The sequence below is a fragment of the Kalmanozyma brasiliensis genome (assembly GCF_000497045.1).
Source record: "Kalmanozyma brasiliensis GHG001 unplaced genomic scaffold PSEUBRA_SCAF10, whole genome shotgun sequence".
In the NCBI taxonomy this organism is placed as follows: Eukaryota; Fungi; Basidiomycota; class Ustilaginomycetes; order Ustilaginales; genus Kalmanozyma; species Kalmanozyma brasiliensis.
The window spans coordinates 330,897-353,971 of record NW_015961949.1 but is presented as its reverse complement, the minus strand read 5'-3'; the positions used below and the strand labels follow the sequence as shown (position 1 = coordinate 353,971).

General features: G+C 57.8%; 8 protein-coding genes and 1 non-coding gene across 9 annotated transcripts; 5 read left to right on the top strand and 4 right to left on the bottom strand.

The window, feature by feature from the left end:
• Nucleotides 1–504: 504 nt before the first annotated feature.
• On the top strand, nt 505–1,681 carry PSEUBRA_000776 (uncharacterized protein; the record flags this gene model as incomplete). The annotated part of the gene is made up of 2 exons (XM_016434092.1): nt 505–738; nt 845–1,681. 2 exons carry the CDS (start codon nt 505–507, stop codon nt 1,679–1,681), a joined length of 1,071 nt encoding a protein of 356 aa, XP_016294548.1.
• A 1,497-nt stretch (nt 1,682–3,178) lies between these two features.
• Nucleotides 3,179–5,200, top strand: PSEUBRA_000775 (Protein of unknown function DUF4451; the record flags this gene model as incomplete). The annotated part of the gene is made up of 1 exon (XM_016434103.2): nt 3,179–5,200. The coding sequence occupies one exon, from the start codon at nt 3,179–3,181 to the stop codon at nt 5,198–5,200; it is 2,022 nt and encodes a 673-aa protein (XP_016294547.2).
• Nucleotides 5,201–5,408: 208 nt separating this feature from the next.
• PSEUBRA_000774 (uncharacterized protein) lies at nt 5,409–7,103 on the bottom strand (the record flags this gene model as incomplete). Its single annotated transcript, XM_016434078.1, has 1 exon — nt 5,409–7,103. One exon carries the CDS (start codon nt 7,101–7,103, stop codon nt 5,409–5,411), a length of 1,695 nt encoding a protein of 564 aa, XP_016294546.1.
• Nucleotides 7,104–7,544: 441 nt separating this feature from the next.
• Nucleotides 7,545–8,721, top strand: PSEUBRA_000773 (BAR domain-containing family; the record flags this gene model as incomplete). Its single annotated transcript, XM_016434099.1, has 3 exons — nt 7,545–7,817; nt 7,894–8,531; nt 8,613–8,721. 3 exons carry the CDS (start codon nt 7,545–7,547, stop codon nt 8,719–8,721), a joined length of 1,020 nt encoding a protein of 339 aa, XP_016294545.1.
• A 78-nt stretch (nt 8,722–8,799) lies between these two features.
• Nucleotides 8,800–10,269, bottom strand: PSEUBRA_000772 (Aminotransferase, class I/classII; the record flags this gene model as incomplete). The annotated part of the gene is made up of 2 exons (XM_016434089.1): nt 8,800–9,168; nt 9,244–10,269. The coding sequence occupies 2 exons, from the start codon at nt 10,267–10,269 to the stop codon at nt 8,800–8,802; spliced, it is 1,395 nt and encodes a 464-aa protein (XP_016294544.1).
• A 475-nt stretch (nt 10,270–10,744) lies between these two features.
• PSEUBRA_000771 (Aspartate/ornithine carbamoyltransferase, Asp/Orn-binding domain protein) lies at nt 10,745–11,878 on the bottom strand (the record flags this gene model as incomplete). Its single annotated transcript, XM_016434090.1, has 1 exon — nt 10,745–11,878. The coding sequence occupies one exon, from the start codon at nt 11,876–11,878 to the stop codon at nt 10,745–10,747; it is 1,134 nt and encodes a 377-aa protein (XP_016294543.1).
• Nucleotides 11,879–12,647: 769 nt separating this feature from the next.
• On the bottom strand, nt 12,648–14,551 carry PSEUBRA_000770 (Zinc finger C2H2-type/integrase DNA-binding domain protein; the record flags this gene model as incomplete). Its single annotated transcript, XM_016434071.1, has 2 exons — nt 12,648–14,286; nt 14,391–14,551. The coding sequence occupies 2 exons, from the start codon at nt 14,549–14,551 to the stop codon at nt 12,648–12,650; spliced, it is 1,800 nt and encodes a 599-aa protein (XP_016294542.1).
• Nucleotides 14,552–21,992: 7,441 nt separating this feature from the next.
• Nucleotides 21,993–22,084, top strand: PSEUBRA_006432. The gene is made up of 2 exons: nt 21,993–22,029; nt 22,050–22,084. It is a non-coding gene; the product is annotated as a tRNA-Asp (tRNA).
• Nucleotides 22,085–22,385: 301 nt separating this feature from the next.
• PSEUBRA_000769 (GNAT domain protein) lies at nt 22,386–23,060 on the top strand (the record flags this gene model as incomplete). Its single annotated transcript, XM_016434098.2, has 1 exon — nt 22,386–23,060. One exon carries the CDS (start codon nt 22,386–22,388, stop codon nt 23,058–23,060), a length of 675 nt encoding a protein of 224 aa, XP_016294541.2.
• Nucleotides 23,061–23,075: the final 15 nt, after the last annotated feature.

Here is a 23,075-nt window from a genome sequence, read left to right as displayed (position 1 = left end):
AAGGCTTCAGAGATTGTCGTTGGTGCCTTTTGGTGTCGCGATCTTGTCGAGAAGGAGAGGTTCTGATGCAGGACGCTGCTTCGACGGACCCGACGTCAGACTTCTTGTCGTGCCGCTGGTATCGAGAGATGCTCAGAAAGCAGCAGACTTGCTTGTCGCGGTATGGATCGCTCGCATGTATCCGTGAAAGATGGGTACGGCAGTCACCGAGGTGGAGATGGTGGTGGTGGTGGAAAGGGTCCAAACTGAGAGCGCGACGTTTCCTGGCTTCTCGCCGGGGGGCCAGGCAACACGCCGACTTCCGAGAACTCGGCCAAAATTTTGAGGTTCCTTGGGTTCTTCCTGCAGCTCTAATTTTCCTCCACACCTTCGAGAACCAAGGTCAACAGCATACACCGCACCACACTGCAAACCGCTTCGACTGTGACACAGCGCCTACGTATCTACACAGAAGCAGTCAAGGAGCCAGAAAAGCTACCTCAGAGCCTCGAAACGCACCCAAAGATGGCAGACACGCTGGAAGAGAACTATTTCCTGGACGACAACGAGGCAGGGTCCGTGGTCGGCTCGGACGACGGAGCTGTCAGCATCCAAGATGAGCCAGAGCACTCCAATGAAGAGCAAAGCGGTGAGCCATCGGCACCAAGACAAAGTGCTCAAGATATCAAGGACGAAGCAGCTCGAAAGGCGGACAAGAATCGCAAACGCAAGGAGAAGGAGAAGGCACGCAAGCAGAAGGTAAGTGGTCGAGCCAGATCACCTCGGACGCGCTCGCTCCGTTGGTCACGACCTCTACCACATCAGCTGACTTACTTTTCACACACTCTGACCTTGACCACTACAGAGAGCGGCCCAATCCGCCGACTTCGCGCAAGGAGTAGGATCCGTAGCAACGCAGCCACCAGACATGCAGGCCGACTATCTCGCAACCAAGCAGAGCGTCTCGTTCGCCAAGTTGAGTGAGCTCGAGCTCGAAGAGCTGCGTCTGCGCGAATCGATGCTTCTGGATACGACCGCCTTCGACAAGCCTCGTACGGTGGACACGCTGGCCGACTTTGTGCGCGCATGTATGCCCTCAATAGCCAAAAGCGTCACCAACGCCAAAGATGCAAGCGTCAGCCAGCCAGGGCGGCCTGCGCTCGTCATTCTGACGGGCAATGCACTGCGTGCGGCTGAGCTCGCGCGCGGCTTGCGTCCTCTCGGACCACAGCTCCCGACTTCGGCAGAAGCTTCCAGTAATGATGATGGATCGGCGGGTCCTGCAAAGAGACGCAAGGTGGATAAGGACGGTTCAAAGGGCCAAAGTAAGGAGGGCAAGAAGGGAGAAGCGAAGGAGAGCAGCAGTAGCAGCAGCTACAAGGCGCTGCTGGGTGGGTTCTCGGTTGCAAAGCTCTTTGCCCGTCACTTCAAGCTCAAGGAGCACGAGGCGTGGCTGCGCGAGCAGACGACGCCGCTTGCAGCTGGCACACCACAGCGAGTGGCAGCGCTGATTGCATCGGGAAGCCTGCACCTCGACTCGCTCCAGGCGCTCGTCATTGACCAGACCTGGGTGGACGCCAAGCAGCGCAGCGTGTTCGACAGCTTCGAGACGCGAGACGAGCTGATGAAACTGCTCGCCCTCGATGCAGTCATGGGCTCGTTCAAGCGGTCTAAGGCGCCGGCCAAGCTGGTGCTCTTCTGATACTTCGTGTCAGCTGATAGCATTCAATGGGGTCCCCGGCGTCCTCTGCCTCCTTTCAGCGTCCAATCCCTGCTCGTAATGGATCTCTTTGCATCATCCGACGTCACATCACAGTGTCACATCGTCCAAGACTGTGCCGCGCAGAAGAGCAGAGAGCCGAGTGCTGGGTCCAGCAGGGCCCGGGAGCACGAAGCACCTCGAGACTGTCCCCGCGACTCTGCACAGCTGCAGTGCACGCGCGAGTTCAGAATTGCGCCACGGGAGCCTGTGACTTTAGAGAAAGCACCTCGACAAATTTCATCGACTTAGCCACGTCGCTGTGTTGACAGGCAGAGCTGAGCCGTTGATCAGCGCAGTCGCTCTCATGAATCAGCCCTTTGAGAAGCACGACCGCCCTTCTCCCCCTCAACCTCCTCAGACTTGCCTCGTACGGCCCCTCTGCCTCAAGTCCTGCTGCCTCTTGCACCCCTGTACACACAGGAACGCACGCGCATGACGCAGGCGCAGATCCTTGTTGTTGGTTTCGCAGATTATCCGCTCAAGGCCGGCCAGGAGGGCTGCTCGCTTGAAGACCAAGGGTCGGTTTCAAGGCCCAGAAAAGAGACCCGCCGCTCACTGCTCAGCGCTTCTAGCCTGGAAGAGCTGCCCTACCCTTTGTCATCCTATTGCCTCCAACTAATCCGTTTGGCAGACTCATCGGAACGCCGGAATCAATCATCCAATCGCAAACTCGCGGGCTCAAAGTCAGTGGGAGATCACGTTTCGGCAGTGCTCCGACCTGCTCGAATGCCTGCAACCCACGTAAGAATCGAATCAACGCTGCAGGAAGACCAAGTTCGACAGCCCTCTCTTTCGAACACGAGTGCAGATCCAGAATCGTCTATCGAAAGCGCTGCTCGCAGCTTTGTCGCCCTTCGACCAACTGCATATAGCCAGCCAGCTCAGACTCTGCGACCTGAGTCCTTCATCACCGCTCGTGTGCAGCAACAGCCACCTCTAAGCGAGGCTGGCTCTAGCATTGCATCATGCAAAGGACGAAGAGCTCGCACGGGAGAGGCCGGGGTCAGGTCTTCCTCAAGGCTGCAAGAGACGTCTGTCACCTTTTCACGCTCTGCAACAAGCTTGGAGGAAGCGTGGCTCGCACTCTCCAGTCTGCTTGTTGTGCGGTCGGCAGATCTGCGTCTTAATAGGAAGCGGCTCCAGGAGTCTCTGCTCCCCTCCAATACAAATACAGATCACGGTCACCCGTCCGATTCGCTTCTCAACCGTCTTTCGAACGATCTCTGTCGTCCAACTCGCGGTCGACGATACAGCGTCGTCTTGGCCCTTCTCAGCCGCCGTCTACATCGACAGCTTCTTCACTTTGCTCACTTTGCTCACGTCTGCACTCCATTCTCCAGCTGGTCTACACGTGCCTTCTCTATCCAGTCTTGGACACGCCAACTCCGAGGCATGTCAGTGCCGTTAGTGCAAACTGACATTGGCAACTTACTTCTGATGCCGCGTCACACTCGAGCACCTAGTCCGGAATACACCAACAATGAGGTCTTTCAGCAGGCCATCAAGGGCATGGCTCGTGACGCAAGCCCTTCCATGCGACCGGAGCACGAGTTCATCGACCCAAAGGTCGCTCTAGCTGATCCGTTCACTCTCAACGGTGTCACTAGCTCTCAAACTAGCTGGTACACAGGCAATCAGCCTCTCGGAGATCAGCACATCGGATGTTCCTCCGGCTCTCTGCCCGTCGTCGGCTCATCCCAGCAGGACCCGTCCTCGTGTGATGAAGATGCAGATGGAGAGGTGGATGACTCTTATCAATCTCAGCACTCTTTCTGGGCACCGGCTCTTGGCGATACGAGTGTCAGCACGATCGACTCTCTGGATCTCGACGACAGTCCGATTCCTTTGCTGGGCAGGGACGGAAAGTGGCAGGGCAGGGCTCCGTCCACGAACGTGATCTTTTATGATTCCCGGGGTCACGAGCTTCCCCGCGGTGACACTCGCACGGCTCATCCGATTGACCACGTCGCAGAGCCAGCTGGGTCGCTCGTGACGTACGCTGCCCCCTATCGAGGCACCCGCCACCGACGTGCGGCTTCTACGGCGAGCAGCACTGCTGGACCTAGCTCTCGATCTGCGAAAAAGAAGCAAAAGTCTCGAGTCGACGACGAGCCGTACGGACCTGTCACTCCAGTCAAGCCAAAGAAGAAGCCAAAGCGGAAGCCAGCGAAAAAGCGCAAGCAGCCTGAATCGAGCAAAAAAGCGACACCGAGCAAGGCGTTCAGCTCGGACGATCGCCGACGGGACGCTCATCTCAGCAGCGAGCTTGGCAGCTTGCCTTCCTCGAAATTGCTCTCCTCGCCTGCCTCGTCTACGGGCAGGTACAGGCTGAGGAACAAGGCCAACGTACCCGTGCTAAGCCTCGCAGCGCTAATGTCACCATCTAAAGGTTCTCCCTCCTACGACGATGTGGTCTACCCCTCTCGACACGCACCCGTCGACAATGAGAGTCAGGACCTGGTCGAGCCGGCTGGGGCCGAGACACGCCTACTGTCACCGGCGCACGAGACCTCAGCTCAGATCAAGCCAGACGACGATCTAAGTCAAGACCCTCAAGACGAACGGATAGAGGCTGCAGAGGCCTACGTGGAAGATGTTCCACCCGAAGAGTATGACGAGGACCTCAAGCCCGAAGACGAATACCGGCCCGAAGACGAATACAAGCCTGAAGACGAGTACAAGCCCGAAGACGAGGAATGGACCTTCGAGGACGACATGCAGGACAATGTCAAGCGCGAAGAGTTTACCACCCAAGCAGCACTGCGAGACCGAGGAACGCGTCGGTTCCCGCCGAACTGGGAGATCCACCCAGACTTCCCATTGCTCTACCCTCGATACTCAGTTCCGTCTTCGGTCAGCCCCGAGGTGCTCGAGATGCTCACTCGAAATCTCAACTATGCCGAAGTGGACGACATCTTCCACGAGATCGTCGATCGAGCTCGGACGAGTCACGGCGCGTTCAACAAGCCTCGTTCCATCCTGGACCTCTACACGCCGCGCTTCGTCAAAGGCGTCAGCGCCCAGAAAGTCGGTATGTGTCCCGTCTGCTACGAGGATGGCCGCGTCAAATTCCTCAAGACCAAATTCTCCGCCTACAACTACCACCTTCAGAACTTCCACGGCATCTCGGCACTCACAGGTCTCCCCTTTACGCCACCCTCCAAGTTTCGGGTCAAGAAACGCAACGCAAAGCCGCGCGAAAGGAGCGAGATCATCCAAGGCCACTGCCACAGCTGCAAGAAGTACATAGATATGCAGGGCCCCAAAGAGACCGATGTCAAGGTTGCTGAGATTTACTGGTGGAAGCACGCACAGGCTTGTCATCGGAAGTCGAGCGTTCCGGACGGTGTGAGTGGGCTCTTTGTCGAGGATAAGTGGTACGAGCGGGTCAAGAGGGTGTTGGAGTTGGTTGGCGGGGTCGAGGGCGAGGTGAGGAAGCTGCTCGCTGGCAGCAAGTAGGATCGAGCGGTTGGAGAGGAAGAAGTCTGATCGTAGATGGGGTAGACAGGGTAGAAGTTTCGTCATTTCGTGTCTCGTGTTTCGTCGTCTCGCGTCGTTCATATCGCATCGCACTGCATTGCAAATAGAAATGTTCGCCACATCCGCTCACGCTGAACACATCCGAGTCTGAAATCGACGAAATGATGCATTGCAAGTCTGCCGCCCCTCACCTCGATCCCCTCATCCACGGCGCCCCCCTTACCGCCTCATACAACCCCTGCGACCCTAACCCCTGATACCTCCCCATCCACCCCTCCACCCTCCCCCTCATCGCCGCAAATCCGACCAACCCCACCACCGTCAGGATATACAACGTAATGATCCCCTGATCCTTAAAGCTATCCCTCTCGAAACACTTTGCCCAAACATCGCCCTCAAAGCCCGTCCCCACGTCGTGGTCCGTATGCTCCAGCTTCGCGCCCTTGCACACATCCAGCCCTTGGTCGAGGCAGAACTGACGCGTGCATGTCAGACACGGCTTGGATGGGTCCGCGGGCGAATAGAGGGGGACCAGGGTGGAGTTGGTCTGGAAGCACGTGCACTTGCAGAGATGGAGGTTGCGCGAGGATTGGGGTGCGAGGGAGGAGGCGGAGCGCGAGGTGAGGGGGTTGGGGTTGAGCGCGGTGAGCGCGACGGTGGGGGAGATGAAGGTTAGGATGAAGGTGAGGAGGGTCAGGACAGTGAGAGTGGTGCTACCGAGGAGAGAGGTGCGGCGGGAACGCGAGCGCGAGCGAGAGCGGGAAGCACGGCTGGATGCAGAGGGAGTCGAGACGATGGTCAGGGACTCCTCGTCGTCGTCCACAGGTCGTGTGGCGGCGGATCGCTGGTGGGCGATCATCTCGGCAAACGCTGAAGTAAGCTCGTTGCGCATCTCGCCCTCGCCAGTCGATCCGGTTGCTGTATCGCGTGACGAGGGTGCCGCCGCCGACGTGGATCCGCGCTGCGCACGGAGGCTGGAGAGCTCGTCGAAGAGACCATCGATCAGAGACTGTCTTTGCGTCTCGCCTGCGGCTTCTCTCGGCAACGTGGGCTCGGGTCCTGCTGAGATGCTGCTTTCGGATGCTGCCGGGGCAGGCACATGTGCATCAGTCGGCTGATCGGCAAAAGTGAACCTAGGATGAGGAGTCGTGTTGCTGGTGGAAGCTTGGTTATGGGCTTGTGTCACCTGTGCGGACAAGGCCGCGATCGAGCCGGCAAGCGTGTCTACGAGATCTCGAATCTGCGGCTGAAGTGACTGGAAGACGGGCTCCATGATGTTGTTGACCAGCGCGCCTATCGGGTCGTTAGACCTCTGCTGCCCTGGTAGAGACGATGCAGTCGAACGTGTTGGATCGTGTGGTGCTCGTGTGGGCAGCTGCTCGGCCGGATCCGTGTCTTCTTCTTGTTTGCTTGTTGCAGCTGACTCCTCCGCTGCGCTTGATGGCGTCTGACCTTCCGCATTGTCCATGACGACATCAATGTATATGGGCTTGACAGTGAAGTCGGCGGTTGATGGCTTGTCTGTTCTTCCGCCATAGATCGAATAGTTCTGTGGCTGGAAGAAGTAGGCCTTGGCCCAGCTGTGCCAGTCAGCCATGTCCTCGATCAGCACACGCTCGCCGTCCAGGTCGATCAAGACAGCACGAATTGCGTCTGCTTCGATGTTCCATCTCGCAGCAATCTGCTTCTTGTAGCATGTGCGATCGGAGAAGCCACCGTTCATGCTGGCAGTCATGGTGATGCATTTGACCGGCTCGGTCTGTTTGCCGTCGCGGATGAAGGTGCTTTCGGGTCGAGCGGATGATGGCAGTCGGACAAATGCGGGAAAGCTGACCACTTCCCCTCGCACAGTAGCGTACAGCGGCTGCTGCGATTGCGACATGGTGACAGCACGGCTGAGCTTGTCGGTATAAAGAGGTCGGTGGTGGTAGTAGAGGCGGCGAACAAGTGTTGGTTTGCAAAGTGTCAATCTGACCCTGCAGCTTCCCGCGCCTGTGCCAAAAAATTAAGGCTTAGTCGAAAGCAGGCTACTCTAACAGCCGGCTTTCTGGGAAAAAGAGGCGGGCTGGCCTGTGCGAGACGCTCTGATAGCGGATGCACGCGTCTAATTTGGGCTCAGAAGCGCTCAGAACAGCACAGCACAGCACAGCACAGAGTGGGGCTCGAGGTCGGAATGCCGGAGGAGAACATCTTTGCCTGAAAGCAACACAACCCAGCCTGCAGCTTCGTTGACGCAGACGAGAGCTTCCAACTGAGCCAAAAGCCTTGTTTCTTACTCACCACCACCCCTCATCAATCTCCATCCGTAGTCAACACATTCAAGATGGATTCGTGGAAGAAATTCACCAACAGCGTCACACCTCAGCTGCAGAGCTTCACCAACAATGTCGGTCCGCAGTTTCAGAACATCGGCAAGACGTTTGGCAACCTCAACCAGCAGGCTCGCGAGCGATTTGGCGCCGTCGACCAGGAGGACATCACCGAGCTGCCCCAGGAGTACAAGGATCTCGAACGCCGTGTGGATGCGCTCAAGAATGCGCACACTGGGCTCATGAAGGTCGCCAAGGTCTACGAGACTGAGAGCTACGACTATCCTGTAAGTGTCGAAAGCAGAGAGCATCGTAGACGAACTTTAACTGACTCCCCTCCATCTCACCGCTCACACGATGCAGACGCAGCTGCAGGAAAGCATCACGCAGCTCTCGGCGTCCGTGGGCCACAGTGTCACTTCGTGGGCCGCCTCTGCGACGCGCGGCACCAATCTGCCCAAGGTCTCGCCCACCGCTCGACCCGAGAAAGTCAACAAGACGCTCCACCACGCGCTCTCCCGCGCCGCCGCCAGCGGTGCGCTTCAACTTGGTGCCGACCCATCCAAACTCTCCGGCCTGCCGACGCTCGACACCGCCACGGCCCCCGGTAGCGAGGCACCCGTCAAGGACGACTCGAAGCTTGGCGAGGCGCTCCAGAAGTTCGCCATCGCCGAAGACCGACTCGGCAACGCGCGTCTGACGCAGGACGACCAGATCACCCAAGGCTTCAACGTGCCGTTCAACTCGTTTGGCGCCCAGATCCAGCTCGCCATGAAGGCCCGTCAGAGCGTCACCGACGCTCGTCTGCATCTGGACAGCTGGAAGCAGTCGCTCAAGAGCGCAGAGAACTCGGGCGCTGCAGCGAAGCTCGATCAGTACCGAAACGAGGTCGAGCAGGCAGAAGACAAGCTGGTTGCGGCTACGGAGGAGGCGATCAGCCTGATGAAGCAGGTCCTGGAGAACCCGGAGCCGATCAAGAGCCTGAGCGCATTTGTCAAGGCGTAAGTTTGAAGCAACCCCAACCCGCGATCCGCACCGGAGAGCATAGAATACTGACGACCTTTCACTTTTGACCCCAACAGTCAGGCCGAATACCACGCTGCCGCCGCCGAGCTGCTCTCGGGCATCCAACAGGAGCTCGCGCAGCTCGCCACTTCGGTCGAGAGCGACTATCGTCTCTCGCGTGGTTAAGCGGACTCAGTCTCACTCGGCCATCTTTCCCACACAGTTGTACATAAACCGCTCGAGAAAAGCTCTTTTCTATTCTTTTCAAGCGGGGATCTCCAATCTAGCCTCGCGCCACGCCTCCTCGACGACGCCTCTCAGTCTGCGGAACGCCTCGTCGATCTGGTCTAGCGGCACCTGGGAGAAGCTGGTCCTGACATAGGCGCTTGTCTTCTTGCCCTCGCCCTTGGAAGGGGGCGGTTTGAACGCGACACCGGGCAAAGCGAGGACGCCGGCTGCCTTGGCTTTGTCGCTGATGAGGGTGAACGAGTCGCCCGCCTCGCTCTCGGGTGTGGGAGGCAAATGCAGACGGATCCAGAGGAACATGCCTGCTGTTGGGCGGACCCAGGTGGCGATGCTTGGTAAGGATTGGAGATGCGTTCGTGCGGAGGATTCGAATTGCTCCAGCCGATCCTGTTGTCGTATATGAGGGTGAGAGTGTCAGAATCACTACAAGCGGCAGATTGAAAAGTAGAGGGTGATGCTTACCTGGTAGAATCGAGCCACGCCATCTGCATGCGTTAGGAATCCGTCTACGCCCCACTTCTCGACCAACGCCAGTGCGATTGCCTGCGACGTTCCGCTCGTCTGAAGGTTTCTCGAGCTTGTATCGAGATCGATCGCGTCCAACACGGCCTTTGGCCCGGTCACCCAGCCCAATCGCAATCCGGCACTTAGGATCTTGCTGAAGCTGTCGAAGCGCACCACCCGCCCCGCCGTCGAGGGGTACTCGGTCTCCAGATGAAAGTAGCTCTTTCCCCTCTCACGGGTGACAGCGTCCGCATCAGACGTAAGCCCGTCAAAGCTGAGAAAGTAGTACGGATCGTCCTCGAGCAACAGCATGTTGTGTCGTCTCACCAGTGCTAGGACCTCCCTCTTGCGGGTCGTCGATGCGCTAGTACCGGACGGGTTGGCGCCCGTTGGGGTGGTATAGAGGAACTTTGGGAATCGCGCATCCTTCGTCTCCTCTCGGGTCGTCCAATTGTCGAGGATCTGCGCGAGCGCGGTGGGATCCACCCCTTCGCTATCGGTGGCCACCTCAAACAGGCGTGCGTTGTGCGCGACGAGGCTCGGTAGGATCCCGCTATACGCGGGGGATTCGAGCAGAACAGAGTCACCGGCGTCGAGCAGCGCCTCGAACGTTTTGGTGAGTAGATCCTGAGAGCCGTTTCCGACCGAACAGCGCCAGCTGTCCTCCTTGGATCGGGAGTGAATTCGAGATTGAAACGCCTCCAGCCAAGAGACGAGCCGAGGCAATCCGCTGGTAGGGCTGTACTGCAGCGCCAGATCCAGATCCGCCCCTTCAACGGTGACGCTTTCCGGCGAAGCAGATGCGTGGGCGGGCTTCAGCTCGAGTGTCAGGCGCTGAAACGGAAAGGTCGAGGCATTGGGCTTGCCAGATAGCAGCGAGACCATGCCCGGGATGAGCTCGGCCGGGAACAGCGAGCGGATGGCCGACGGCATACGGTTGCGCGCCGTATGCGAGAGCAGCGCGGTGTAGTCCGGCGTCGACATTGCTATGACACGGGGGAAGGGGACGATGATGGACGGAGAGGGATGTAGAGATGGGGAGGAAGGGGCTTAAGAATGGTTGAGTGTGGGGTCGTCAAATTAGGAGCGCTGCCCGCATTGACCATGAAGAATTGCCGGGCTAGATACCGACCTCGCAAAGGCACTTTTCTCGAGGATCGCCCCCTTTCCCTGCCGAACGTCGATGTCGTTAGCTGAAGCCCGTCTCCGCCAGGTCAAGATTGCGCAATTGGAGTGTAGGCCTCGGAGTCGGAAGGAGCAGGTCAAACGAGGCGTGGGTAGCCAGAGAGCGAGAGGATAGGCTTTTTGAGATCTCGGCGAAATGCCGAAATCGCGTTTCACCACCATCGAAGGCGGTTCTCGACATGGCAACCCCTATACTCTGCTTGTCCCGTGATCTTGCACACAGTCTCACAGACTCAAGAGACGTCTTTGAAACTATCAATTGCAGCTGCACCCTCTACAACTCCCATCGCCCGAACATGCGATCGAACAGACTCATGATCGTCCACTTGCGATTCTCGGCTTCGGGGAACACCACCGAGCGGTCCGAGTAAAACACCTCGTCGTCCACTTCGTCACCCTTGCGTGGCAGACAGTGCATGAACTTCCAGTCGGGCTTTGCACCTCCCTTCTTTGCCATGGCCTCGGTGACCTGGAAACCGCGGAAATCGCGCAGACGCTGGTCCTTCTGCGCCTCGTCGCCCATGCTGATCCACGTATCCGTCACAATGATGTCGGCGTCCTTGACGGCTTCTGCCGGGTCGTTGGACCAGGTGACCTGGCCGAGAGCGACGGGCGAAGAGCCCGACTTGGACAGTGCCGAGAGACCGTCCTGCATGGTGCCCCAGACAAGCTCGTCGCGGGCATACGCGGGGCCTGCCGGCGTAGCGACCGACAAGTGAATTCCCAATCGCGGATAGGCCACAAGCATGTCGTTGAGAATGTTATTGCTGTCTCCGACCCAGGCGACCTTCAACCCCGCCAACGAGCCCAGATCCGTCGGACTGCTCTTCGGCGCATAGATCTCGAGCATCGTCTGCAGATCCGCCAGAATCTGCGTCGGGTGGTATCGCGCAGACAGCGCATTGATCACCGGCACGGTAGAGTGTTTCGAAAGCAGCTCCACCTCGTCGTGCCCACCCACGCGGGCCATGATGCCGTCCACCATCGAGCTGACCACCTTTGCGGTGTCGTACAGACTCTCGTTCACCCCCAGCTGGATGTCGGAGGGCGCGAGGAACAGGCCGGTACCGCCGAGAGAGGCGACCGACGTCTCGGACGCGACACGCGTGCGCGTGGAGCGCTTGGAGAACATGATGGCGATGGACTTGTTCTTGAGGCTTTGCGGGATGGGCGATTCGCCCGCGGAGAGCTGCTTGCGCGACGACTCGGGGTGTGCGAGAGATACAGCCCGGAAGGCGGACTTAAATTCGATGGCCGATTGAAGCACGGAGCCGATCTGCGCGGGGGAGAGGTCGGCGAGGGTGAGCAGGTGCGGTGGTGTGCGGGTCGCCGAAGAGGTCGATGCAAAGCGACGCAGCGCCGGCTCTGCGGTGCGCAGCAGGGATGTCGCTGCGTGTCGTCCAGTCATTGCGAGCAAGGTCCTTCTTAGTCGAGAGGAAGATTGAGTATGATGGAGCACGGAAGGAAGTTGGTAAGCAGAGGAGGAGGAAGTTCAATTGAAGATGGCCCCGCCGCCCTCTCGAATTTTCCTTCCGAGTCACAGCAGAGATAAAGCTTTGCGCTCTAATTTCCAGCTCCCACCCAGTCGCAAAGATTCTCGAGCCTTGATCTTCGGACCAGTCACCTCACGTCCCATCGGCATTCTCCCACCCGCTCCTTCCCGCTCACAGCCTCAGAGGAAGACAGTCTCGGACCACTTTCGGAACCAGACACAAACAGTTTGGAAGAGTGAGGAGTGTCATTGGGACAAACAAAATTCTCGTATCTGTACATGCAAGGCAGTGAAGCCTGGTCAACCTGAAAAAAGGGACGGTAATGATGGGCGCAATGTCCATCATCTCTACCTGGCGAGAGCCAAGGCGAGGATGGGCGCGGGACCGGGAGCGTATGCAATATTAACGGTGAGTGTAATGAAAAAGACTGCAGATGCGAGAGGGCGGCAAAAGTGACTGTGGACCAAGGATGATGACGACTAAGGTGGAGAGTCGAAGGGGTAAAAGATCGAATGGGTGAATCTTTGCGCCGAAGGAAGCCGGTCCGACCGAGGTCGAACTAATTATTATAAACACAGTGGGGATGGTTGGGAGGGGGTATCAATACAGATCAACGCGAGGACAACAACGCGCAAAACAGCAGCTGGAGCGCACCGCACCGGCTAGCTGATGGTATAAAGGCATCTACAAGCCGGTAGTCGATGGCGTCGAGGCCTGCTGCTGCTGCTGTGCTGCCGCCGCTTGCAGCGCCTGCGTCAGGCCGGATGGTGGCGTCGAGATGGTAGGTGTCTGTCGTTCGATCTCCTCCTTGCGTGCGGCAGCTGCGGCCGAAGCTGCAGCGGCGGCGGCAGCGGTAGCAGCGGCGCTCTTAGCTGCCTGCGCCTGGATCTGCTCCTGCGCCAGCTGCGCAGCCTGAGCGGCGGCAGCGATCTCTTCCTGACTGAGCGTGCTGGTGCTGACCGGCGCACGACCGGTGGCGTCGACCTTGGCGCTAGCACCACCGCCAGACTGGAGAAGCTGCAACCCCAAAAGACCGTGTGATCCAGAGTGAAGGTAGTGGTAACGCAGACCGTTGAGGTTCTTGTAACGCTTACCGCAAGCGCCGACCTGGCAGATGTATAGACGGTCACCCAGGGGGATGGGCGCCTGCGTGGCGGGGCTGGCCGGATCGGGCGACGAGTTGGCGCTGGCTGTTGGCGACGAAGGAGAACCCAGCGTCGGGGTGGTGACACCGTCCTCCACCTTGAGACCATCGGCCGACTCGGGCTGTGGCGACGAGGCGGTCGAGTTGGTCGAGATGTGAATGGTGGGTGGCTGAGCAGCCGCCTGGGCAGTGATGGGGAGGTTGTTCTGGTTGCAGTGACCGTGAAGGCGGTGGTACTTGAGACCATTCATCTGCTTGTATGCCTTGTCGCAGCCCGGTGCAGGGCACTTGTAGGGCTTGTCGACGTTGGCGGCGCCGGCTCGCAGGGCGTTCTCGAGGGCGATGGTGGAAGCAGTGGTGACTGCGCTGGTCTTCTCACGCTTAGCGGGGGGCTGCGACGAGGACGAAGCGGTGCCCGAGGCGGGGAAGAAGAGGTTGGGTGGCGCGCAGGAGGGAAGATGGTGGTCGTCGGTGTTGCTCGAGCGGATGGAAAGCGCGGAGAAGGCGGCAGGGTTGAGGCCGTTGGTGAAGTAGCCATCGTTCTCGGCGTCGAGCGAGGGAGTGCCGGGGATGGAGCCACCTGGTGTCGAGAAGGGCGAGTTGGGGGCATAGATGTTGGGAGTGCCAGGTGCCCTGCGGCCAACACCGCCGTCGATGAGAGCTCGCCTCAACGAGTTGTGGATGGCGCCATTGGGGTTTGCCGACGACGAGCTCGAGTACTGACCGAAGGAGCGCTTCTTGCCCTTGGAGAGCGATGGTGAGCGCATGATGGCGGTGTCGAAGGCGGAGGCCTTGTCCACATCGTCGAGACCGGTCGGGGTAGTAACGTCCAAGGCCGAGGTGCTGGCGCCAGGAGTGGTCGCGGCGGTGACAGCGGCGGCGGCCGAGGCAGTGGAGCCGGCGTTGGAGGTGCGCGGGCTGGAAGGTTGTGATGTGGAAGCGTTGGATGAACCCGAGGACTCGACTTCATCGTCGGCAATCATGGCGGGCATCTCGTCATCCTCGAAACGAACGTGGCACTCTTCGTAGTGTTGGAGCAGGTCATGGAGATCGTCAAGCTTTTGGCCACAGCATGTGAAGTTGCGGCAGAAGGTGGACTCGAGGCGGACTGAGGAGGGAGCGACGGTGGCGTCGGACTCGGTGGAAGTGCCAAACCTTGAGATGGAATAGTCCATGATTCTGCAAGGGAAGGAGAGTGATGCATGAACAAGGACGAGGCGGTGATGGTCAGAAAAGGGTGTTGATGACGACGAGCTGCTGTCGAAGACAAGCGTGATACTTACTCTGAGACATCCTTGCCAAAGGAGACGGCCATGGGCTCCTTGTAGCTGGCGCTGCCAACGAAGCTAGACGAGGCTCGTGGTGTGAGGCCTCCGGGGCGTTGAAAGCTGAAGGCGTCGAGGCGGCTTGGAGCCTGTGCAATGGGGATGGGTGCTTGCATCATGGGCAAAGTCGACGCAAGGGAGGAAGGTCGGGTGACGACGATGATGTTGGGTACGCAGATCGTCGACGCTGCCGAGATGGTGTGATGCGTCGAGAGCGAGCGGGCTGAAGCTGAGTCGGGTGATAGGTGGTGGCGATCCGAGTGGTTTTGCGGAGGTGATGTACGCGAGTGAGATGCAGAAGGTGCTTCTGCGATGTGATTGTAGAGGGCGACAGGTAGGAGATAGGTGAGGAGGGATGTGTGCCGACAATGATGTTGGCTGAGTGCGGTGGTAATATGGGATGACGGGGAGGGGTATGTGGTGTCCCTATACGGGAGCTTTTGTGGGTCTCTTTGTGGCTTGGTTGAGGGTAGACTGATGCGAAGCCGTGGAGGAGTCGTGGCAATGCTGCGCTGTGTGAGACAGATGCAGGTCGAGGTGCCTTTTGGGTTGTGCAGAGAGCGTATGTGCGTCTTGCAGGTTGAAGAAGTGAGGATGCGATGCGATAGGTCGAGATGAGGACGATGAACAGGAATGGAAGCTTGGGTGGGATGAGCAAGGAAGGGGTCAGGACTGTGTGTGTGTGTGGGATGAGGCCTCTCGCTGCGCTGCGCTGTGCTGCCACAATGCTCTCGAGAAGAATTGGATGCGAAGCGAGACGAGGCGGACCGGCGCAGGTTCACTTTGTCGACCGAAGTTGTGTGTCTTGGAATTGCGCAGCAGCAGCAGCAAGCAGCGCAGCGCTGACGCTGGTTTGAGTTCTGGGTGAGAAAGGGGATTTGCGAAAGAGCCACGGCGAAAGGCGAAAGGCGGACGAAGGCGAGGCGAATGGACAACTGCGCGCGAGTCTGCGCCGAAAGAGAGTGAGTGACAGAGTGACAGCACCACTTTCTTCTGAAAGGGAACGGGAGAACAGCGGTGGGGCCTGCGCAGGTGAGAATGAAATCTCGCGCCAAAATGAGGCACTGGAACAGAGGCTGAAATTCTAGGTTGAGGCGGCATGCAAATGCGCCGGCCAGGATGCTCGCAGGCGGGAGAGGTGCGCAATGCAGCCCTGGGTGTCTGTTTTTCGAGAGAGCGAGATTCAAGGCGGCTGAAAGCAGCACGGAGACGGGCCGCCATCGACCGAGAGGCGAAAGAGCCAGAAGCGGAGTTGAGTGACGCGCGAGCAACAGTGTCACACGCCAAAACTTTGCATCCAGGTAAATTTTTCGCAGATTTGGAAGAAATCAGAACCGACCCATCCCACCCACCTCGCCAAAATCACAAGAATCAAGAAAAAGTTTAGGCGTAACTGCAGAGGAATTTGGCTCGCAGAAAGTTCGGGCGAGCTAGTGTGCATGCGTGCGGGTGGTGGGTTCACATTAGACTCACACACCCATCCGCACACACACACGCAGCGGCTGCCAGAGAAAGGGGAGAAAGCAAGTCAATCTCGGCAAGACTGGCACCCTCAATTTAGCGGCAGACCAACGAGCGAGCAGTCATTTGACAGCGGTCTAGGATCTCATTGTTCGCTTTACCCATCCTCGCTCGCTGACAATGTGTCAACAGTGGGAGCGGCTCGCCATCTGTTCATGCCATGTAGCACGGTCTGCTGACATGTCCTCAGAAGGCCTTGTCGCCGGGTGAGCGCGCCTTGGTTCAATAGCGCGAGCCCCCTCTGTCGCCTGAGCGTGTCATCATCGGTTGCATACCCACGATTGATGCAGATCCTGAGCGCCACCAACGCATTTGTGCCTACCCGAACCTGCCTCGGGAAAGCAAATCCAGGTGCACTCACTCATCTCAATAGATGGCAAAGCGACAATGAGATGGATCAAGGTCATCTTTTTGAGATGAAGTCTCCATTCAACCCCGACCCTCTCGATCCGCTTTGGTACAATGAGGGAGGGTATAATCGAGGAAGACGGGGCAGTCAGCCACATTGTGGCAGCATGAGCACGGCCGCAGCCAACCAGAGTCTAGGTGATGGTGGTGGCGACGGGCAGTCTAGCCATTTCGAGCGCCATCTCTTGACAGTTGTGTCACCGGGGCAATTCGAGGCGGGAGAGCAGTTTCGGGAAATTGAGGCCCGACGGTCAGCCTGCTCAGGCTCATGCTTGCGGTGAATGGACGCAGACGCAGCCAAGCGAGTTGTGTCACACTGCTGTTGCGCCTCTCGCCAAGGCAAGCGTGGCAAGCAAGGGTCCAACTCAACGGATCAAGCTCGGTTTGTCACCGTCTCGCCTCAAATTTCTGCCAAAACACAAACAATAAAAAATGATCAGCCGGAACTCCTTTCGGCTCAACTCTCTTTCACTGCAATCACACCGAGAGCTTGGATGTAACGTTTTAGCGCCATCATCTCTAGACTCGTCTCGGTAGAACTTGTCGCTTTTCCGGGGTGTACGAATTCAAAGGGCGGTTCGATGCCATTCCCACCAGATGCGAGGAATGCCATGAATTAGTGGCGACCGGATTGGTTCGCAGGGATCAGAGCCAAGAAGGTCTTATGCCGGGAGAAACGAGGCTGGGCGGCATGGATGCCAACTGCAGCGGCATTTGAGCCGACAAGACAATCAACGCCTCTTTCGGCACGAGCGAGATTTCACTCGAAGCCAAGCTTGGCAAGCATCGCTCCTCACTCAGCGAGGGCCTCTCTGTCGGTACAGCCGCACTCGACTCCAGGCAAAGCTTTCAAGCTCAGGGTCTAGGATGCAAGGCCCATTCAAGCTTGGCCCATTCGCTCTTTGCGCTATAGTCACACTTGGTCACGAGTCTCGTCCAAGCATCCAATCGACTGAGCCAGGACAAAAGACGGAGAGAGATCTTCGCAATCAAAGCTGCTTTGATCAACAGCCCGCCCTCGTCCCTCTGCCTTTTGCGAGGATCTCTTTCATCTTGTTGGCCATCCACAACGATCAATCATCGGAGCCCCGCAGGATCACAGTGCACTTCCGTCTCTTACCGCGGCACATTGGCACATTGTTCCACGTCCGCATCATGTCCATCCTTGCGGCGAGATAACTCTGCGATGCCGTTAAACAAAGACCACCACAGAGGCACTCATTCCCTCGACCCTCTCCTTCCTCCTCTGGTGCCTGGATTTCGTAGCGCAATTCGCACTCCGCTGGCCAAAATTCAGGTGCGCTCTTCGGCGAATTTCGTCTTGGGTTGATACGTACCGCTCCAACGACACTGATCAGGACCATCTGCAAATCAGGCGAGCAAGAACAATAGAGAGTCAACCCATTCCGCTTTTGATGCGATCCTCGACTGCAGCCCATTGTTCCGCCTTTGACCCGACATTTCAAATGGTGTCCATCCTCGATTCGCGTACGACAAAAGTGCGATGATGGTTCTTCTGTGCACAAACGTGTTTCGGTTGCCCGGACAGTGGATGGACACAGCTCGAGTTGTATCCGCTCCCGCGTGTCTACCCAGTTTGGAGCACGAGGCCTTACTTGGCAGATGATGGTCACGAGTCAACCCGCTCCATTCCAATTGTCTCTTGCGCCCGTTGCCCACACAATGATCGCCGATTTTCTCGCACACAATGTTCCACCATCACGTTCGCATCCCGTGTCTTGTCGTCGTCGTCGTCGTCGTCGTCGTCTACTACAATGAGCTAGTCGTCAGATGGGTTCATGCTATCTAGAATACCGCCCTAACCAGCATTCAGCGGTTCAAGCGAGCCCGCTCAAATATCGCCAAGGTCGAAATCAATAGACCCGGATGCGCATGGTCTAGTATCGAAGCGAGGCAGCGGGGTATGCTCGGTCCATCATCGAGCAATGACACACTGCGATCCATTTCGTGACGTCGCCAACGTGCCTTTTTCCCGCGTCGTCCTTATCAAGACTCGGGACAAGTCGCCTGTGGAAAGGCTCGCTCGCGGTCGGTCAACCGTCTTCGCTTGCACCATCGCGGCATTTGGCTCGGGTTCGTTGCTTTAAGAAGAGCTCCGGTAGGATCACTACCCCACAGACACGGCAAGTGCAGCGCATCAACAACTTGATCGCTCGGATGATGTGACATGATACTGCGCCACTGTTTACACATCGCATTTCCGGTAGAAAGAACAAAGGGAGACCGCATGCTTTTGCTGCGCATGAAATCCCTTGTCGCGCGCTAGCCGCCTCGCTGCCATTGTGATGACTGACCTCGGATGCCGTCGTTCGAAAGTCACACTGTACCCTGGGCGAGCACCAACGGAGATTGATGGTTGGGTCGCGGTCGGGTCAGGTCGTCTGTTGTTCGGCTGGCCTGATGCGTATCATGGCGGGGGCCGCTCTCACAGCTTCTAGTCGACGACGGCTCTCTCCGTTCACCAGCCCAAAAAGGGAAAGCGTGACAGCAGCCTGGAGCCGAGGCCAGGTTGATGCAGAAACCTCGCTTGGCTCAACCACCGCCTTCAGTGGGTCTTACAATCCGTGGCGGCCTTCTTTCGGTCGCCATGCGCGCACCGGCTCCGCCGTCTAGGAGATGTCAACGAGTCAACACCTCTCGAATCGGTGATTACAACGCAGATCAAGATGCTGTCAGATCGTGCTCGAGGTCGCCAACTTCGACAGCTCCAAAGGCCCCTGTCTGGAGGCAATCGGCCCAAAGCTCAGGCCATCTGGGCCAATTACCTTGCAACCCAGACGCAGGCCGCACGTACGTTCTCTGCAACGGCGTTGTTCTCACAGGCGGTGCACAATCCCTGCATCCGTCAGCTGCAAGGGTCTACTCTAATGCCAAATCAAGGCTAGCTTAATGTCCACATGCGACTCTATGCGATGGCATGTTTCCCATGAAAGGATCGCCGGCGCGTTGTGTACCGAGAGGACGAGCGGCGTTTGGGTGGGGCAACCCTTGCCGAGCTCTGCGTTGTCCCGTCCCAGTGGATGCGAGCATGCTCTTCGGGGGCCAAAGAGGGTTGACCGATCGGTTTTGGCTCGTCATGCATCTTCGCGGCAGCTAAATAGAGCATGCAGGGTTTCAGTATTTCGGCAACAGCTTCCCGGCCTGCAAAGCAGCCAGCTTCGGCCAACGCTTAGCTCCGACGCCAAAGCTGAAAAAGGCCAAGCACCAACGCCAAGTCCGCGTGCGCCACCTTTGGGAAGCGTGGCGGTGATCCCCAAGCCAGCAGGCCGAACGCTAGCATGGAGGACACGTCTCTCGGCGGTGTCGGCCAATCAGTTTCGCCCAAGTCTGCTGCTGCACGACAACCTTCGAGCGACTCTAAACTGCACGGCATGCTCTAGCCTGCTCTTCGCCTGCATATACAAAACTGGGTGCGAACGGTGTCACCTCCTCCGAAGCACCTCGACAAGCCGGCCGTGAACAATGAACTATGCGTCAACAAATATGTGAGGCGGTCGACGTCGGCACGAACCGGCCCACATGCAGTCCTCTTTTGGTCATCAGGTGGCAACAGCTCGAGCGTCTGTACGAGGGCTGAGAAACACTTTGCCGAAAGACCAGGATCTTTTCATGCGGTCCTCCTCGCGTGACCTTCGAAGCGGTCGGCCCTGATCAAGCGGCGACGTGGCCCCCGAGCATTCGGTCTAGCCCTTTACCAGCTCACTCGGGCCGGTCATCCTCCCTCTCGAGAAGCCCGGTGGAGCGGAGTGGCGATCGGTTGGAACCCATCCTCCTTTGCAGACCGCCTCATTGGTCGATGGATGCTCAGCCGCCGGGGGTTGCAACCTCAAGATTCGACTGACCACTTTGGTGCCTGATTTGAAACTGCGACTACAGTGTTCAGGGTCTTCCGGACGCTGGTTGGAGGCTTAAATTGTCCTTTGGCCCGTCTGTCGGGTGCACAGCCGCAGCTGCCTCTCAGAAGCCGGCCGCGGCACGCTGTTGAGAATATTCAAATGATGTTACGGTCTCGACTTTGGACGAACACTGACAATCAACAAGCAGCATTGCAGATGTGCACTCGAGCCGGTATGATAGCCGAACGAGCCCAGACGTTTGTCTGACCAGTCTCGACGACGCCCTCAGACAGAATCGATGTGACTACTTGATGCCGCAACTCTGGGCCGTTCTTGGCTTCGTTTTGGCGTTCCAAATCGTCCAGCGTCTTGGCAGCGTCACTCATATAATGGTTCGTCCGTCATTCGTCGAAAAGTCAGTCGGCGGCGAGATCACCGAGTTACCAAACATGACGACCGAAGCCCGTCCGGGTCGAACCTTGGCTGACCAGCTTGTAATCGTCTCATTGGCCCTCCTGCAAGGCCAAACAAGGGGATCGACGCTCGCAAGCCAAACCCGGTTTCGAGGCCGGCCAATCAAATTCGCTCCCTTCTCAAGGCCAAAAATGTCTCGGAAAGTTTGTGTCCGTCCCACGCGACCAACGGCGATTTCTAGCCGAGCTCTGAACGACATCACTCGACAGCGCGTGCTGATTGGAGCTGACGCCCTCGTCATGCGAACAAGGGTCTTGGGGTGACGGTGTCGCACGGCCCTGGGTGAACGGATGGAGCTCGCACGGCCCTCGTTCGCCCGCTCAGCCGTTACGGGCCGGTCTAAGCCTTCCGTCTTGCTTCGAGCTTGGATGGTTCAAGCAAGGCACGTTTGGCGAACAATGAATGGATGGCAACTCTATTCAGCATGTCACAATGGACCGTGACGAGTTTGTTCCTTGCAGCATAGCTTCCAGGCGGTGCAGTTTCAACAATGGTCGATCGCAGCTCTATCCTGCACAATGCGAGGTTGTTGTGCTTTGTGACGGCACAGGTTCGGTGCAGCGAGCCATGTCAACAATGCCACCTTGGAACACGATCCAGCACGTCCATAGACAACATTACTTGGTGCTTGCTGAGCATGACGTGTGCAACCGTGTACCCAGACTGAGGTGACGAACCGCGGTAGTCCTTTGATCGCCAAGCGAACACCGAGGTCTCATCTACCTATACCCACATGGCGCGCACTCGCTGACGCATCCAGCCCATTTTGTGACATGATGCAAACAATACGCTGGTTCATGCCAACGGCCCACCACCTCGTTTCCTGTTCGTCATCGTACGCTGTCTGCAAACCTTAAGCCCCAACTCGGCTACGACGATTGACGTCGAGGGACGCCGGTCAACTTCTTGGTCGGGCGGGGTAGCGTGTCTCGCGGGGCCGACTTTCACCGTCGCACCGACTTGGATCGCCGTGAACGAGGAAAAGCTAGACGAGAGGTGCACAACGAATCGTCGGCTGTCTGAGCTCGCTCGCTCGAAGGGTATTCCTGGACCCCCATGTGACTTGTGATGACACTATGCACTGGCCACGACAATCTATGGCATTGGCAACGAGCACAGTTACCTCGGGCATGACCCTGTCCGACAGCCGACCGTCAGGCAGAGCCACGCTGCTGCTAGGCTGCCGAACCAGCTCATCTGAGAAAGCCATACCGACCGCTCTGCCAGCGACCACAGCCACAGCGACCTTGTATACTTATTTATATACGCAGCCAGCAAGTCTGCTGACATGAATCAGGCATCCGAATTAGTTTAGTGGCTATGACGGCGCCTTGTCAGTGTTCTCCGCGCAGAAAAACGGCGCAGACCCGGGTTCAATTCCCGGATTCGGAGATCTTAAGCTCTTCTTTTTTTTGGCCCTCTTTTTGTGTGCCGTTTTGTTTTTCGGCACGAACATGCCGGTTTACAGGCGCTTATCGCGGCAATTCTGACGTTGCAAGCATGCTTGGCAACTTCGTTGTTCTTGCAATGGTCTGAAAGTGCACAGGTTGTCTTGGCCTTTTCGACAGCTTAACCTTCCACCTCATCCCATCACGTCTGCTAGCCCAAGATCACGAGCCAAAGCCGAAAGCTTGAGCCAAACCAACTGCAGAGTCGAATCTCGAGGCTACAGTTTAGAACCAAAGCTAGAGTCATGGCGTCGTCAAGCTTTGTGGTGCGGTCCGTATCGCCGTCGGAAGCGCGAACGATGGCGCGCATGCAGCACGACGCATTCAACGATCCGACCAATTCCACCCACGACGAAGTGTCCACCTTGCTCTCTGCCGAAGTGGACCCGGAGACGGGGCGGATGCCAACACGAGATGAGATGGAGGACAAGATGACGGCCTCGCATGCGGCGTTGTTTGACAAGGAAGGGTATTGCATTGTTGGAGCGTACAGCGAAGCGGGGGTTATGGCGGGATTCGCCATCTGGCGCGCCATTTCGCCGATCACACCGCCCGAGTCGGTGGAGACGAACAAGACCGAGAAGGAGCAGCCGAGTCTGTTCAATCGCTTCTTCGCCCAGATGAACCGGACGAGGGATGCAACCATGGAAGGGAAAAGGTACTGGTTTCTGAAGCTGCTCATAATCGACCCAAGCTTTCAGCGAAAGGGGCTAGGCAGTAAGCTGGTCAACTGGGGCACGAGCAGGGCGGATGAGGAAGGTGTGTGCGCCTGGCTGGAGAGCAGCCCTATGGGCAAAGGTGCTTACCTCAAAGCTGGGTTCCGCGTACTTGGTATGGACAGGGTCGACGAGCCAAAGGCGCAGAAAGGGTATGTAGAGTGGCCATACATGATCCATGAGCCGAAAGGGAAGGAAGCGTAGCGACGAGGATTCTCA